Source organism: Phaseolus vulgaris, chromosome 7 (assembly GCF_051622355.1).
Source record: "Phaseolus vulgaris cultivar YP4 chromosome 7, ASM5162235v1, whole genome shotgun sequence".
In the NCBI taxonomy this organism is placed as follows: domain Eukaryota; kingdom Viridiplantae; phylum Streptophyta; class Magnoliopsida; order Fabales; family Fabaceae; genus Phaseolus; species Phaseolus vulgaris.
The window spans coordinates 41958401-41976846 of record NC_143504.1 but is presented as its reverse complement, the minus strand read 5'-3'; the positions used below and the strand labels follow the sequence as shown (position 1 = coordinate 41976846).

The 18446-nt window shown below is 32.9% G+C and overlaps 2 protein-coding genes across 4 annotated transcripts; one reads left to right on the top strand and one right to left on the bottom strand.

Annotated features, from left to right (window-relative positions):
• Positions 1–9121: 9121 nt before the first annotated feature.
• On the top strand, positions 9122–12338 carry NUDX26 (nudix hydrolase homolog 26). Its single transcript, XM_068635158.1, has 6 exons — positions 9122–9469; positions 9556–9606; positions 10205–10297; positions 11485–11579; positions 11832–11946; positions 12048–12338. Exons 1-6 carry the CDS (start codon positions 9284–9286, stop codon positions 12111–12113), a joined length of 606 nt encoding a protein of 201 aa, XP_068491259.1. The 5' UTR covers positions 9122–9283; the 3' UTR covers positions 12114–12338.
• Positions 12339–13420: 1082 nt separating this feature from the next.
• Positions 13421–17775, bottom strand: LOC137828577 (UDP-Glycosyltransferase superfamily protein). 3 transcript variants are annotated; one of them, XM_068635206.2, is made up of 2 exons: positions 16067–17775; positions 13421–13820 (listed from the first exon to the last, which is right to left on the bottom strand). In XM_068635206.2, the coding sequence occupies exon 1, from the start codon at positions 17670–17672 to the stop codon at positions 16221–16223; it is 1452 nt and encodes a 483-aa protein (XP_068491307.1). In that variant the 5' UTR covers positions 17673–17775; the 3' UTR covers positions 13421–13820; positions 16067–16220. The 3 variants fall into 3 exon arrangements, with proteins under 3 accessions (XP_068491307.1, XP_068491309.1, XP_068491308.1); XM_068635208.2 differs by lacking the exon at positions 13421–13820 and adding an exon at positions 14135–14346; XM_068635207.2 differs by lacking the exon at positions 13421–13820 and adding an exon at positions 14135–14324 and having other exon boundaries at positions 16067–17763.
• Between the last annotated feature and the right edge of the window lie 671 nt (positions 17776–18446).

Below are 18446 nucleotides of genomic sequence, written 5' to 3'. Positions count from 1 at the left end.
AAGTGCATTCTTGAATGGATATATCAATGAAGAAGTATTTGTTTCACAACCACCAGGATTTGAAGACCATCAACATCCAGAACATGTATTCAAACTCAAGAAAGCACTTTATGGACTTAAGCAAGTCCCTAGACAATGGTATGAAAGATTGAGTGTATTTATGACTTCACAAGGATATAATAGAGGCACATCTGACAAGACATTGTTCATTAAGAGAAAAGAGGAAGACATAATTCTAGTTCAAGTTTATGTGGATGATATTATATTCGGATCAACCAATGAAGAACTGTGTGAGACATTTGTGGAAATTATAAATAGTGAGTTCGAAATGTCCATGATGGGTGAACTGAATTGTTTTCTAGGTTTGCAGGTCAAACAACTCAAGGATGGTATATTCTTAAATCAGGCCAAGTACAATAAGGACTTGTTAAGAAAATTTGGAATGGATAAGTGAAGATCAATCAGCACACAATTCTCCACTAGCTGCCATCTTGGTCATGATATTGCTGGAAGTCCTGTTGATGAGACTAAGTACAGAGGGCTAATTAGTTCTTTATTGTATCTTACTGCTAGTAGAACTGACATAATGTTTGTAGTATGCATGTGTGCTCACTTTCAATCTGCTCTATAAGAATCACACTTCAATGCAGCCAAAAGAATTCTGAAATATCTTCAAGGAACTAAAGATGTTGGCTTATGGTATCCAGGTAATGTTTCACTAAGTCTAACTGGTTACTCTGATTCAGATTTTGCAGGCTGCAAGATTGATAGAAAAAGCACCAGCAACACCTATCACTTGCTTGGATCAAGCTTGATTTTATGGCAATGCAAAAAACAAGCATGTGTTGCTCTCTCTACTACTGAAGCAGAGTATATTGCAGGGAGTTGTTGTGCTAAAAAACTATGGTTAAGGCAGGAACTAAATGATTTTGGTATCTTGTTAAATAAAATACCTATTTTGTGTGACAATACTAATGCCATCAATTTAACAAAAAATGTCATTATGCATGTAAGAACTAAGCATATTGAAATAAGACATCACTTTCTAAGAGAACATATATCAAATGGAACATGTGAAATTAAATTCATTGGTACGGATTTGCAACTTGCTGACTTGTTTACTGAACCTTTGGCCAAAGATAGATTTAATTTTCTGCTGAATGAATTGGGTATTATAAACGTACATTGTCCACTGCAGTAAAAAATAATTTTTTTGTTTATCAATTAAACATGTTTATTTTTTTCTTAATACTGATTTGCATTTATGACTAGGAGAGAGAAACATTAATATCTGTTTTTTGACTTTTGACTAACATAGTGGGTATTACCCAACAGGTTTTTGACGGTTTTTGTCTTGATACTATAAGTGATTTGATGCATTGATTACAAAATTGGAAGGATTGATGTATGAAATGTGTCTTCAAAATATTCTTGCTCCTTTTCAAATATTTCTCTGCACACACACAGGGAATCAAATTTGCAAAAATCTTTGCTCTTAATTGCTTGATCAAATCACTACTTCCTCTCTATTATATAAACCTGTTTCTGGCTTTGTTAAATCACACTTCCCTTCTTTGCCAAAAACTGGTAAGGTAATTCTATTTTATGTGGTTTGTTACTTTGTGCCATTCATTCTGCACTAACCTTTCTTCAAGTTGGTTGTCGTCTGTTGAATACAGTGCAAACTTGAAGTTATTTCAAGATGGCATCCTCCTCACACAAGAAAAGGAAGAGCCAAGAGAAACATAACAACACTCAAGGAGTTCTGGAAAAGTGGTTTGCAGGAGATGAAGAAGCCATAACTGTTTATATACATGAAATGAGTCGAAAACATATCAACATTCCCAAAGTTGTGGAGTTTTCCTGGCTAAGAACTGAAAATCTGACTGAATCCAGATCTTCACTGAAGCATCAAAGGTTGAAGCAATTTCTAGAGATGATTGGGAACGTGTATTCAGATCTTGTGAAGGTCTTCTACACCAACTTAACACTGGATAGGAAAAACCTTGGGTCTTTTGTGAAAGGTATTAAGTTGAAAATTTGAAATGATGTGTGGAACTTTGTGGCTGGAATAAAGTATTATGGATTGAAGGTTGGGAAAGGAAACATAAATGGCATTTAGAGGTTCAATAAGGTCCAATACTACAAAAGTTGTGTAAGGAATCCAACTCAAGCCATCAGCTGGTTTCATGCAGGTAACCTGAATTTGACACCAAGATTAATTGCCTACATTATTGCATGGCAACTTATTCCTAGAGGCACTAACCATGCAGTTTTTCATGAGGAAGATCTAATTCTACTTTACTGTATTATGAATATGATCAAAGTTAATTGGGTATCCATTATAATGGAACACATGTTGAAATAAAAAAGGTTAGCTGATTACAGATTTCCTTATGATATTCTTGTGTTAAAATTAATTGATCTCTTTGGTGTTGATACTACTAATGAGAGGAATGAGACTATCAAATATGGGAGTGAGATTGACAATTCCACTCTCATCAAGATGGGTTTTCACAAAGTGGAAGACAGCTGGGTGTTTCACAAGAGCAGGACTCACATGGAGGAACATGAAGGCTCAAATCTCAACAATGAAGAGGGAGATGATGTAGTGCATATGGAAGATGATACGGTGCAAGCAGCGGAACAATTTTTCTATGAAGTTCCTCACTCATCATCACACAGAATGGAATCCCCTTCTATGAGTCAAAGAATGAGATCTTAATCTATGGAACACAGAGTAGATTCACCAACAGCACCATCAATGAATGAAGATGTTGCTGCAACTGACTACAATGCTCTTGTTGCCTATCAAGCTTCAGAATACAGAGGTGAACCAATGTTTATGTTTGAAAGACAGGTTCTGCATCGTCTTGATGTTCTTTCAAATGATCAAAAAACCTATTTTGAGGCAACACAAGCCAGATTCCAGCATCTTGACCATCAAATTGAAGGAATACATGAGCAATTGGCAGAACTGTACTACAAGTAAAAGTGATATATTTTCTATGCTTATCTTATCTTATGTTGTTGAACAATTTGTATTTTTCATTCCTGGACTATTATGATTAACTATTATTTGGTTTTATATTTCTCTATGCTTCAATGTTGTTTGATGAATCCAAAGGGGGAGAAAAATAGCTCATAATGCTAGGTGGTGATGCAAACTTGATAAGCTGTTGTGATACATCTAACATTGGATCTAAATCTGTTTTGTTATATGTTCACTTTCAATTTTTGTATTTTAGAATTGGGTGCAATACAGGTATTGATCTCTCTTCAAAGCAACAGAGCTATGGGGATTTGTCTCCATCAAACAGGGGGAGATTGTTGAAGATGGATGTGGCTCCTTCAAGTCAATGTGTTTGATGTAGCAAAGTGTGTGCCTTGCTTTGTAGTTTGTAAATTTGTTCTTGGGTAGTCTTGTATATAGGTTAAAGTGTGTTTAAGGTAGCTTTTTGCATCATGACCCACCTCTTAACCCTTATCAAGGTGATAAGATCAAGCACAATGTTTTCCAAATGTTTTTCTCATGTTTTTCCCAAAATATGCTTTACTGCACAAAAAATGAATCTATTGTTTCTCAAATGAATAGATTCTTTTTTAACTGGTGCCTTTTTTAAAAGTTTTTTATAACTTTGTTTTTTGCACCAAGTAACTTGGCTCAGATTTTTTTATGCTATCAAAACGACTGAGTTGCAATAGTTTAAAATCTCTCTCTGTCTTTTTAAAAATAAATCTATTCATTATAATTTGAATATGTTCTTTTTATAACAGCTTTTTAATCTGTTTTTTTTTAAATCTATTATAAATAATTTCCTATATAAAGATAGTCATATCTCACTAAAACGTGTGTTTATAAAATGTGTTTGAAACAGAGATTAAAAGTTTTAGTGAATTGAAAAGAATTTGCACAAGTTCTTGGAAGAGTTTTTTCAAAAGAAAAATGTGTGCTTATTCTTGTTAAGTCCCAAGTTTGGTGTGAGGTGATGTCACTGGTTTTGCAATCTGTTATACTGCTCTTTTCTGGATTATGCATTCTCCTTCCAGGTGTATTCAATTTCATCTTTCTACTTTTTGTAATCGTAGTTGCAAGACACTTTTTGATAGTGTTTCTTGAAGTGTTGGGTGTGCTAAAATAGTGTTTTTCAGCTAGGTATGTCATGTTCTTGTAGGGTTCAAGAACATTAGGTTGTATAATTATTTTTTAGTGGATTTCAAATTGGAAAGGGTGAGATTGGATGTAGCTCATTTGAGTGAACCAGTATAATCTTGTGGTATTCAATCTCTCTTAATCTCTGCACTCATTTATTGCTTCGTGTGTTGATCCGTCAGAAAATAAACCTGTTCAATTAAAATTGAATATGTTCTTTCTGGGTAAGTTCTTACTGTTCCTGATTTCTGGAAAACCAATCTTTATATCTTGTTGAAATCTGAGTGACTAATTTGGAGATAATTGAAGTACATTGTTTTGTAAAAATCACGTCTATCAATTGACACGGTTCATTCAAGTGTGTGGTTTGGTATTCAAAAACATCTCTTAATTCAACAATCTATTTTTCATTTATGCATATTAATGTGATACATTGCTTGTTGTTAAATACTCTAAATATCTGAAATCATATAACTGAAATGTTGTCTTGATGAAATAAGCAAAAAAAGAAATTTGTTCTTTCCAAAATAAATCAAAACTTTTACTCTATTTTGTGAAAGACCTGAATCTGTTTGGAAATTTTATAAGCTCAATTCGCCCCCCCCTCCCCCCTAATTCAACAATCTGTTTTTCATTTGTGCATATTAATGTGATACATTGCTTGTTGTTAAATACTCTAAATATCTGAAAATCATATAACTGAAATGTTGTCTTGATGAAATAAGCAAAAAAAGAAATTTGTTCTTTCCAAAATAAATCAAAACTTTTACTCTATTTTGTGAAAGACCTGAATCTGTTTGGAAATTTTATAAGCTCAATTCACACCCCCTCCCCCCCCCCCCCCCCCCCCCTTGAACGTAGACACTAATAAACCCAACAACTTCAACAACATTAAGTGGATGATGACCTAATACATAGAGTGACACATTGGTACACATGGAATACTGCACATTGGCAAAATCATTGGGGAAGCATACATGCAGAAATTCCGATCTATAATAAAATATTTCTTTGTTTCTTCCCTCCAAACCACTCCCTTCCCTTAAGAAAAAAAATCCTCAAAACCCATCCCATAACCAAATCTTATCTCCAAATCCCCAAATCTTGAAGATACCAACAAAATCTTGGACTCCATCACCAATTCCTCCAAAAACCCTCGCTTCCCCAAGTACCTCCTCCACATCGAGAATAACAAATTCAACAATGATTCTTCTCTTCACCTTTTTCTCTACCGTGTTCATCAATGGATTCTTCTTAAAGGGGAGAATGAGGGATGAACATAGGGTGAAACCTTAGATCTTGGTCATGGAAAGTGGGGGAAATTACAAGCAATATGAGTGGGGTGCATGAAATTGGGACAAAAATTCAAAAGGTTGGAGAAAAAATTGTGATTTAGCAGCTTGCACGGGTGGGAAATAAAATCTTGATGATTGTAAAAGAGATAGAGGTTAAGAAATGAAAATGGTAACAACATAAAAGGAGCACATCCAACTCCACTATATATGTGTTCCAGATTAACTGCCATGTGTATCATTATTATTTGTCACTCTGAGTGTTAGGTCATCATCTACTTAACGTCGTTGAAGTCAATTTAAAATAAAAGATCAAATTGAATTATTTTAAAAAATGTTAGGACCATTCAAAATTTTCTAAAAATCAATACGCACCAAGGTGACTTTTGGCCCTTAAAATAGGGACCAAAGAGGTAATTAAACCTATATTTTAAATTCCAATATATATTATAAGTGTTTTAGTTAATAGTTTCAATTTTGTTTATTTTATTTAATTTCCACTACATTAATAAAATACATTTATTTTATTTTATATCTTTTAAAAAAACTATTAATATATGATTTAAAATAGGATTACCTAAATGTATAAAAACATAGTTGTAAAATTTATTTAAATTGTTGTATTTCTATATTTTCACATTTGAAAAAGTGTTGTCTATGTTTCAGGATTAATATAGACAATAATTTTATAATTATTGCCTAAACATAACACATTGCTTTAGACTTTAATCAATACTTAAAAATAGTTACCTAAAACATATTATCACAATTTTATAAATGTGGCTTAAAAGAATAAGCAACATTACAAAAAATCCTTATATCAAAGTAGTTCTGAAAGTGTTTTCTATTGTCAAATTTAAAACAATGATTTTTAAAATTTTATTGTTTAAATGAAAAAAATGTTGCTTATTAATATAGCTCACGACCACCTAGATCACAACTTAGAATTTGTTGTCTAAACTTTAGGCAACGGTTTTTGTTGAATCAAGTGTGTTCAAGCTTTGAAGAATCCAAACCCTTTGAAATTTGATGGAAGACTGGATGTGCTTGCTGTTGCTGAGGTGTTTTAAAATAGGATTTGGGGTAGACTATCTGTGTAAATCCACTATTGATTGAATCCAAAGCTTAAGCATTCTTAAACCTTTTTATTGAAAGTGTTTTTCAAACTAAGTGAAAAACAACTTGTTGTTTTGTCGAAACAACCGATTGTTTTATACTTAGGTGTTTTTAGAAAGGTTGAAAACTGTTTTTGATGGTTGACTTGCTGTCAAACCAAAACAATCGATTGATTCGAGTATTCAACCGATTGTTTGTTTTGGGACCATAACAGAAAACTGTTTTGTGCTTTGACTGAGCATTAAATGATTTTATAATTGATTACGCTCTAGTTTTAAATGCTTTGACCAGTCTTTGAAAGCAATAATGAGTTTGTTCAGATTATGTAACAAACAGGAACTGAGATTTAATAAAAGAAAAACATATTTGAGTTTTTCACTGATTTTGCTTTTGAAGAGTTGAAGTTTTCTTTGAGATTGCTTTTGATCAAGAGAGTGTGGAATAGGATTTTCATCTTGTATTGATTTCAGATCTTTCTGTAACAAGTGTAATCCTTTTGTACTTTGAAGAAACTTTGTGTGTGAAGCTGAGAAATGTTGTGTGCTCTTGAGGTTGTCAAGATCAACATTCTTAGTGGTGTTTGTGCTGAGCCAAAGGAAGTGTGTGTCTTGAGGGGATCAATGTCACTTCTTTGGTGGTGGTGTAAGTAATCTAGGGTTGATTGCTTAGTGGATTCCCCAGTGGTTTCTAGAAAGACTGGATGTAGCTCTTGGTTTAAGAGTGAACCAATATAAACCTCTGTGTGCATTCTCTTTATCCCTTGAACTCTTTAATTTCAGTTTATATCTGTGAACTGGTATAAACAACCGATTGTGGTGCTATGCTAATTTGCTTTGTGTTTTTGACAAACTGAAATCTGAATCAAGTTTTCTCGAAGTAATTTCATTCTAGACTTAAAAGTTTGCAAAAACCCTCTTTAAACCATTCACTCCTCTAATTTAAAGCCATACATTCTAACAATTTTTATTGTTTAGGTCACACTTTTTTATTATTGTCTAAAACATTTTTTTTGTGAAGTTTTTATTATGTATATTTTTAGTTATACTTGTATGTTTATTCTGTATTTTGAATTCCAAACAATTTTTTTTTTCTTATTGTTAATACGAATTATTTGTGTTAACATCTATTGATATTTATGTCAACCAATAATATTACTTATAAGTTGGATATTTAAATTTAAACTCATGGGTTACCGTTAAAATTCCAGTTTTGCATGTGGCTAGAAACTTGCCATTTTAAACAATTTTATTTGGACATTTGTTTTTTTTAGTCAATTTGCATAATTTGCGCGCTAAACTAGTTTAACTCTCAAAGATCATATATACTTATTGTACTTGTAACTAACTCAATTATACATAAAAATTTCTTTAAAATTTAAATTAAATTATTAAATGCATTTTAATAAAGTCATTCATCATCTTAGATTTAAAATTTTCGTCATTCATGAATGATTTTGCTATATTTTTATATTAAAATTATTAAATATAAAAATCAAACGAGAGGTAACATTTCATTTAACAAAATTTGAGAGAATCTAATTCAAAAAGGACAAATAAATATTTGAAAGAATCATCTTAGAAACCTAACATTATTAATGAGAAAATTTAATGTTGTTTATATATTATTGTATAATTTAACACATTATTTTAAATTATATACATTATTTTAAATTATATTTTTTATTTGAACTATGGTAGGATATAATAATTTTTTTTATAATTACTATTTTTCCATTGATTTACTTATTATGACGTTTGAAATAGAACCATCATAATAAGTTGTCATTAAATATATTTTTTACACCAGTGATGGTAGGATTTAAATTTGGACTTTTTAAAATCTGAAATTTATTTAGCAACTATATTGTACATAATCGAAATCATATTTAGTTAACAACAATCTTAAAAAATTTCGTTGAATCTAAATCGACAAATAAATAAATGATTAAAATATTTTTTAAAATATACTTAAGAGTCATGTTAATCTAGACCCACCTAAACAATAATCTAACTTTCCATTTTAAAATAGGTTAATACCACCTAGGTAAAATTTACATTTTGACATCATTAAATATTTCAACTAGTAAAAGTTAATTTAGTGTTAAATAATTTTTTGTATGTACCCCACTTCGACTAAGATATAAGAAAGAGTAACTGAACAAGATAGAGACAAAGACACATTTCCCGTTCGTAAAAAAAAAAATAATTAAATTTTAGTTGCATGTATAACACTCATTTAAATAAATATTAATTGTGACATTTAGATAATTGAAAAAAGTGAATAAAAAATGCCTTAAACTCATACTCTTCACATAACATCTAAATAATAAACAAGACATGTCTATGTTATATTAAGTGAGTCTACTTTATTTGGTTAGAAAGGATGTGAGTTTAAAAAATATTTTACATGTATTCAATTTATACGTATATAAAAAATACATATATAATGACATAGTAAAAAATACATGTCTACGGATAATACGATGGTGGTGAGAGATGGAGAGAGAAGAAGTGTGAGTGAATGAAAAGGTGAGGAGAGAAAGAAAGGGGTGACCAAAATTAGAAAGGGGTGAGGATTAAGGACTTCCTAATTTAAAAGAAAAGGAAGCAGTGAACTAAGAAAAGAGGGAGTGAGAATAAGAAGCGACTCCATGAAGTGGGCTTAATGGCCCATTATAAAGCTATTATTTCGGCACTGTTGCTTCTCCTTTTGTTCACTCCTAATGGCTGTGTGCCGATTCGCTTATTGTTCCTCTGCATCATCTTCTTCCACCATTGTTCGTTTCCCGAAATACCCTTCACAACACGTTAAATCCTCTTTGCTGCCATTCTCATTCGCAACCATGGAAGCTCCTCCAGAAGGTTATCGCAGGAACGTTGGTATCTGTCTCATGAACTCTCACAAAAAGGTTCGTTCCTTCTTTCCTTCTAAATCCCTCTCTGCTTTTGGTTTCCGCCTTTTATTCATCAAAGCTTAATAATTCGTGTTTTTCAGATTTTCGCGGCTTCGAGGCTCGACATTCCCAATGCTTGGCAAATGCCTCAGGTGTATATCTTTCGATTCTTCTTTGCAGTTATCTGTCTCTATGAATTCAACTCAAAACTAAAAATAAATTCAAGGTAAATTGCATGTTCGTTGTGAGCTACTCGGTAATTTTTTAATAGCTTCCTAATTATTATTTATTAGTTGGATCCTAATCAGTTTTTTTTTATTAAGTCTCGAGAATTTTGAAAACTATTATAAAAATGTTGTTTTTCTGCGGATTAAGCTGCCGAAAACTAATAGCAGGGACCTATTTTTTAAGTTCAAGGACTTTATTTATTGTTGTTTAAAGATCTATTTTAAACATTCTCAAATAGTTTAGGGAGTAATGGAGTGATAACCTGAATTCTCTAAAAATGTATCATTATCTTTCTATGAGAACTCGAAAGAAAGCAAAAATCCTAGAGAAGTGTTTAACAGTAGCAGAATGTTGATCAAGCGTTGGAATTGTGAAATAATTTATTGATGGTAACTAAATGAACAAACAAACAAATAAAGAAATCCGAAGTGTTCGTGATTTTACTTGTATTTCAGCGTGTTATTTGTTGCAAGGAATAATGAATTGGAAGTTTGTAATCTTCTGAATTGTGGTATCTTTTAGGGTGGTATTGATGAAGGTGAGGATCCAAGAAATGCAGCTATCAGGGAATTAAGAGAAGAGACAGGAGTTAATTCGGCAGAAGTGATCACAGAGGTGCAAATTATACATTTCTTTACTTTCTAACGCCCTACAAATTACATGCTTGGTGGTAGAGAAATAAACAGCTTACCTGCTTCAGTCTAGCCTAATAATCATAATTTAAAACAATTTACCTTAAATTTTTATTGAATCTGGAGTTCACAGACATATCGAGATATCTAAGGATCCATTTGGTTTTAGAAAACGTTTTTTTGTTTTCACTTTGTTTCCCGTATTCTTATGCTACAAGGAAAAAATGAAAACCGAAAGCAAGAAATAGTTGTCCCCCTATTTCTTATATAAACTTTTGTAAATAGGAAAAGTAAAACCAAGAAAAATAGGAGACATTTCCTCTATCTTGTGTAGACAGGCTTTTATAGTTTTATTACCTTTTCCTGCTTATCAATATGAAAACTACGAAATCATTTTGACAGAACAGAGGCCAACTCAATGTCACAGCTTAAATTAGGCCTGTGAATGGTTTATATCTATAACATGCTCCTTCATATGACAACCCGCTCAGTTTTTCTGCCAAAATACAGTAAGTTAGAAGCACAGGACGACAAGGATCATACCCCAACTACTAGATTGTAGATGATAAGAAGATTTCATTTCAAGGATCATACTGTTTGTCTGCTTACGAAAAACATCAAATTGGTCCTTTTGTGAAGATTAATACCATCAATTATGTTCTCCATGACCAATTTAGTTGCAGAATTGGATGTCGTATGTATCTTTGGAGTACTGATTAGATGTATCTGCAAATTGTGATGTTTCACATCTTTTGGTGGACCAAAATAGATAATATTCCAAAAACTTCATTGTTGGTGGAGGCCTATGAATGGTTTATATTTCCAATTACTATAGAAAATGCTTCAGAAGAAAGGTGCCTGCAGCTAGTAAAAATGTCTTTATAAAATTATAAAATCTTTGTGCGCGATCCTTTTTTAAAATTAAGTTGTAGTGTCAATCCTCATTAGGCCTTTTTGAGCTGTGTTGAAGAAAATAATCAGCCCCCTTTCAATGCTTCTGATTAAGCTAGAGTTACAATGTTACATCTAATCATAGTAATCTAATGATCTATGAATGTCAGTTAATCCACTCACTAATATTGGTTTTCATCTAGCACGAAACTCTGATAAAGCAACTTTTCTTTTTCCTTGCTGTAATGATAAATGTTCATCCTGGTGTTTATGTTGTAGGTACCATATTGGTTAACTTATGACTTCCCACCAAAAGTGAGGGAGAAATTAAATATTCAGTGGGGATCTGATTGGAAGGGTCAGGCACAGAAATGGTAAACATTTGGATATGCTCAGTCTGGATAGAGTAAAACCATAAGAACAGTACACAACCAGATTATATAATGTTTTTCACAGGTTTTTTTTAACCTTACTATGATAAGGCTACAGGGTTATGCCTATATGCATGTGTAGTTGTGTATGTGACTATGGGTGAGCGCAGGGTGAAAAGCGTCGGAATTGGAAGGCATTGTAGAAGGATGTTTTGTTTGCTAAGTAGTGTTTTTTGGCACTTTTGATTTACACAGGTTTCTTTTAAAGTTCACTGGGCAAGATCAAGAAATCAATCTTTTGGGTGATGGTACTGAGAAAGCTGAATTTGGGGAATGGTCATGGGTATCGCCTGAACAAATAGTTGATCTTGTAAGTATACGTGATGGTGACAACTTTTTTGTACTTGTCCAAGGACAATTAAGGCGGGAAACTGTAGACAATATATGACTTGGTTTATCTTCTCTGTGCAGTCAGTGGATTTCAAAAAGCCTGTCTACAAGAAAGTCCTTGCAGAGTTTGCTCCATATTTCCAATAATCTTATCTCTGGCTGAAATTGTTATGGCTTCCCTATGACAGGTGCTTTTGCTGATTCTGAGGCTGTTTTTAGGAAGAATGCATTCCAAATAACTACCAAGACATGCGAAGAGGGTTATTTATTGTATGTCCGAGTGAAATATATATTATGATGAAAATTGTCATGCCAGGAATTGTATCTTTCCACTTATTTTTTCATGAAGAAAACGTATTTTATCGTGTGAAATGAGTTTTGTCCTTTTGTGAACGCAGTAATAAGATTTTTGTTAAAAAGAAACTTCATTATTTTGTACAACGTTACAGATGTCTTGGAAGAAATTTATTTGAGGGTTGGTGAACAATTTTCATGCGTTTTCAAAATTGCTGTCCCCTCGCATCAATAAAAGCAGGTTCTGGAATTTGGCTCTAACTATAGAGATCTCAGCTTTGCGTGGCTCCACGAAATTGATTAAAGTCGTTGAAAGATTAGTGATATGAATTGACTCTAGCTTTTACGGAAACAACATACACTGTCTTTAATTTCAAGAATCATTAACTACTAAACATGAAATTTGGGCGTGGAAAACAATTTTTTTGTAGAAATATAGTAAATGAATAATAAATATATTTTACAATTTGATAAATTTAGAAACAATAACTTAATTATTATACCAATCAATCTGAAATGTGGTAACATGCACTAATATTTTGACAAATCTTTTTAATTGCACCAAGAAGGTTAAACAAGCAACAAATAGCTTCAATAAAAAAACTAGAAAATATTAGTAAAATTATTTTCCATGATCTGTTTTAAACTGAATTCTAAGACAAGATTATTAATTTTGCTCCGGTGACAAGTTTTCGAATATCAGATCTATTGGAGTTACTAAATATTCTGACCCATTGCATCAGTCAATGCTAGTTCTTTAATTTGTCACTGTGCATTTGAGATCTAACCTCTACCTCGCTCTACAAAATGATTTTTTACATCTGAAGTTAACCACATTTATTGAATTTTATTGAATGGTGTTCCAATGATTTGTTACATCTGAAGTTAACAACATTTATTGAATGGTGTTACATGGGAAACAAGGCTGAAGTTCAAAATTTTCTGCACCCCAAACTGTTTTGGCAGACTTATCCAATATGAATTGCAAAATAAACTTATGAATAAATATATTCAAGTTGTAACAGATGAATTTTCAAATCAAAAACTCTATGTGAAGGATGGAAAAGTTTTCAGAAGTCAACTAGACCGTAAGCCAAATGTTAAGCAACAGCAAGTCACAAGCTCCCAGGAAGATAACACATTTTAGACTGAAGTCCAGATTGTCACAAATGCTAGACAATAAAATGAGATCATGCTTTATACGAGCATGCATGCATCGCTAACTGGTCCTGTACTTACCTACCAAGTTATGGTAATAAATGGATATAACATGTAGAGCTTATCAATAAATAAGGTATGAGCACTTCCTATTTGAACTTTCAGTTCAAAACGAAGTTAATACCAAAGGGTATTTCTATAATAGCGTATTAAGAAAGATAAAAATATATCACTTATATCCTTGGTAATGGCTTCACAGCATTAGCTAAAAAGAGAAAAAAAAAAAAAACACAAGTGATCAAATCAGAGCTGTTCCGGAAATTGATTTTCACCAAGTGCTTTTCTCCATATTCTTAACAGTTGGAGTAAGAAACTGAACCTTGCTTGGGTTTTCAGGAAAAGCTGAAACATAGTGATGCTTGTTAGAATGATAATCCAGATTCATTTACCTAATTAACACATGTTGGAACCTTAGTAAACTATAATTAGTTATGACTTATGAGTCTAGAAATAGTTGTTAATTCAGTAGTTGATTAGCTCCTGCACATAATCTAGTATGGATAAGATTGAACTTATGTAATATATTCCTGGGTGAAAAATTATTCTTTCATGGTTAAAAACATTTCAAACTTTATATGCACATATTTTGACTTATGATGTTTCAGTGATTCATTCTTTGAGAGTGAATGCAAGTACGAGGAATTCAGCTGACAGGATAAAAAAATACTAGAACACAATAAAAAAATACTAGAACACAATTGTTTGGGATATCTGGGGCACCAGACATCAATCAAAACTTTGGAAGTTTACAACAAGAGCATACAAGATAATCAGATGTTCAATCTTGACTAGAAACCATAGCTCAACAATGCGCCTTAATGTCCTGTACCAGAAAACCAGCCGGTCCTATACAACATGATGTTGGTCACTGTGCAACAACGGCAACATGGAACATTCCAAAATAAAATAATAAGATCCCAAATAAAACCTTGGAGGCTACTGTTCCAAGTTTTCGATTTAATCAATATTAGCAGAGATATTTTAATTCAATTAAAGTGATTACAGGCAAAAGTCACAACTGCAAAATTAGTTTAAAGTGCAACATTTCTAATCCCAAAGTAATGTTGCTCCGTTTAGACAACAAAAGAGGAACCAGTGCAGTTCTAGAGTGAATTTAGAAAAGCAGATACAATACACAGGTCCATCCATCAAATTCAACCCTTGAAACCTGAGAATGATAGACAATGATTCATGTCCGGTGCTGTGGTTGGACTGAGTGGAAACAGGCAGCTGGATAACCAAGTCACTTTTGTGAGTCTTGAATTTTTTAGAGATAGACTTGGTCTATCTAACTTTTAGTTTTCCTAGTGAATTTGGCTTTTCCCCATACTATTATGTATATTTGTTCTGTTATATCTTTAAATGGATTTCTTGGTGTGCTCCAAATGATTGATACAGACTGAGGAAGGTGCTGACCTAGTTAGGATATCAATCTTGTATAGTGATGCTTTGCACACCCTTTTTTTAGAGAAAAAAAAGTCACATTTATCCAAAACATTTCATGGTATTATTAATTAATTAGGAAGGTTACATCATAGATAAACAGATATCAGACAATAAAAATTGAGGCACTTATTTGATGTTGTAAATTTCTTAAAGAAGAAAGTATTGAATGATTTTCATTCCTTATTAAAATAAATACTTTGTTTTCCAAGTAAATTCTCCACTTTTTACTTCTTATCATGTGTTGTGATGAAGGTGCTTATCAGGTACACATAAAACAACATGTTTCTAAGTTTAGATATTCACGATCAATACTACAAAATGATGAGGAAATTAATGATGATGTCACACATAGGAAACAAGCAAGATGGCTAAAATGGAGAAATAGATCATGAGTTATTTGTGACTTCAAAATATCTACCAAACTCAAAGGCAAACTTTATCATACTGCCGTACATTTGACTATAACTTATGGTAGTGAATGTGTTAGACTTTAAAGGTATAACAAGAGAAAAGTGTGAGATTGATTGAAATGAGAATTTTAAGATGAATGTGTGTGACCACACAAGAAAAGGCAAGTTACAAACTGAATGTATACAAGGGGAGGTTGTGTAACACGAATTGAGGAAACAATAATAGAAAATTGATTAGGTGGTTTGGACTTGTAAAAGGAAAGCTTCAAAATGCACCAATGAGAGAAGTAGATTGTATACTTTTTAGTACTATGAAAATGACAAGGAGATCAAGAAGGACACTGGAAGAAGTTGTCAAGAGAGCTTTGTTATTTAACTGACCTGAACAGTGCCATATGATCTATGTAGCCGACATGATCTAGTGAGAAAAGGTTTTGTTGTAAAAGAGAATTTTATATATCACTCAATCATAATTTTATATATCACTAACATTACAATTCGGTAAATCAGAATTTGCACAAGGAAGGACTTATATTTTTCTTTCAAGTTAATCAAAAGAGAAAGCATAAATGATGCTATTTATGTGGTCAAAACCCCTACTAAACAGCCAGATATTGTTCCAAATTGATGGAGATTTCCCCAGAGAAAAACAGTCTTGTGTTCCTCCAGAAATACACATCCCTTTAGCAAAAATTCTCAAAAAGAAAAAGAATTAATTATTGAAGGCATTACCTTCCACTGATTAGTTTGCTGAGCCTTGATCAATTCCCTAGAAGTCAACAATATGTCCACTTACAATCGCAATCTCCTTGATAATGAATGACAACACAAGTCAGATTTGAAGTATAGCAGCTGTGGAGAAACAGAACCAGAAGCTTCATAGTCCTTATTGCCCTAGAATGTTTTGTATGTGATCCGCAACAATGTCGGCCACAATCTCAGGCGAGAACCGTCTTATCATGTCCTCCCTTGCCTTCCTGCCTATGGCTGTAGCCTCAGTGAGATTATTCATCACCTGCCTCATAAGAACCTTAAGTTTATCCTCAGAAGGTTCAGCCCAAAGGTGTCCCTTGAATGGACCTTCTGTTACTTCACTCATTCTATCCACATGCAGTGGATAGCTATTATCGTCTGTCAAATACTCAGTTGGTCCAGACCAATTTGTTACAATCACAGGCAATGCCATTGACATGGCCTCCACCACTGGTCTCCCCCATCCTTCCCCTCGGGAAGGAAGAACAAAAGCATTAGCTGCCCTGTAAACTCTAGGCAAGTCACTCAATGGTATGTGAGTATCAATAACATAGACTGGAGCCCAACCACTTCCTGGTTCTACCATACCCGAACTGTCCACAAAATCCAATATCTTGTTACCAAAATTATTGTCAGTATGATAAGGATTTGTTAACAAGTACAAAGCAACCCCATCCTCATTTGAGAATTCCTTCAAGTATGATTTTAACAACACATCCCACCCTTTCCTATACTCCCATTTGAAGATACTTAAAAACACAAAACTCTTCCTCACACGGGAACCTAAGACAAGTTTTGCTCTAGAAGAAAGATGCATTGGCTTGTACCTTACGGGATCAAAGAACTTCACATCAACAGGTTGAACAATCTTCACAACCTTGGAAGGATCAACCCCGCTTTTCACAAATGTAGAGATATGGAACTCTGTAGGAACCCAAACATAGTCCATTGTATTACAGCGCTGCACATGATCATCATTCACTCTATCAGTCTCAAACATGGTCCTGCCAATGACAGACTTGAAATCATTGTAAAAAGATGGAGGGCATGGGATGGTTTCAAACAGTGGAGGGAACCAGGCACCAGGCTCACTATGGCAAATAACAATTGTCTCGTTCATTCTACACCGAGCTTGGTACAACTCACGTGCCAAGTTCTTCATATGAAGTGGCAAACCCTGCCAAAACGCCAAAGATTCTAGATCACCATGGTGGTCAATCGCCAACCTTAAAGATTGCATTTTTCTGTGACCATGAAGGGCCAAAATATAGGACCAACCTTCCGAGCTATACCCACCACCTGAAAGAAAGGGGGCCATCCATAGCACACAATGATCGGAGGGCACAGAAACTGGTTTTGAGGGTAAAAAGAGAGACCCAATTGCATGTACAATCGATGGTGATGTGAGGGAGTATTTCAAGTGGTGAACTTTGTAATAGTTTGTTGTTGTGAATCCCCAATAGATTGACGTAAGGAGAACCAATAAAGAGAGTGAGTGAAATGTAAATTTTCTGAATTTTGATGTGAAAGGACGGGACTTGGGATTGGGAAGAACATGTTCATGGTTTGATTCAGAGGAATTCATGACAACATATATGGCTACAGGAATCACACTATCACTATAGAGAGAGAATAAGAATGCAAATCCTCAGATTCGAAAATGAAGCTAGTTTTCTGACATGTTCTTATCTAAAAATTCAGTTTTGTAGAAACTTCCTTTTACAAACTTAATTTTAACTCAAGCTTTCACTGTCTCAGCTCCACAATTTATTTTACTTTAGTTTTCATTGTTTTTTATTTTACTTTTTAGAAGCTTTCTGGTTTCAAGTGAAAATGAGTGGGACGATTATTTTTATTTTTTATTTTGCAAATTTTCACTTTAATATTTAATTTTGTAAAAAACGTTATATTTTTTTAGTATTTTAATGAAAAAATATGATTAAACATAAATTAGAAAATCCTTGCAAAGTTAAGAAGTAACTATTTTACATAGTCAAAATATATCAATTTTTGTTTGGCAACCAGAGAATTTGTTTCGCGTCTCTTCTGTCACTGATTATTAAAAGTGGAAGTAGAACAGGTCGGATGAACTCGTGAATGCTATACGAGTTAAAATTAATAACTCGTTATAGGGATGATAAACCGCTTACTCACCATTTTATTTAAAAATAAACTTTATTTATTTATTTATTTTTAATCTATTTATTTATTTTTAATCTTTTTATTTAATTGTAGTTGTTGATATCACTTTCTGGACAATAAAAATGTAAGAAAAAATAATAAAATTGAATCAAATTTTAATATTCTAATAAAAGAAGGCTTAATGCTTGATAAAATAAAATGAATATAAACAATACTT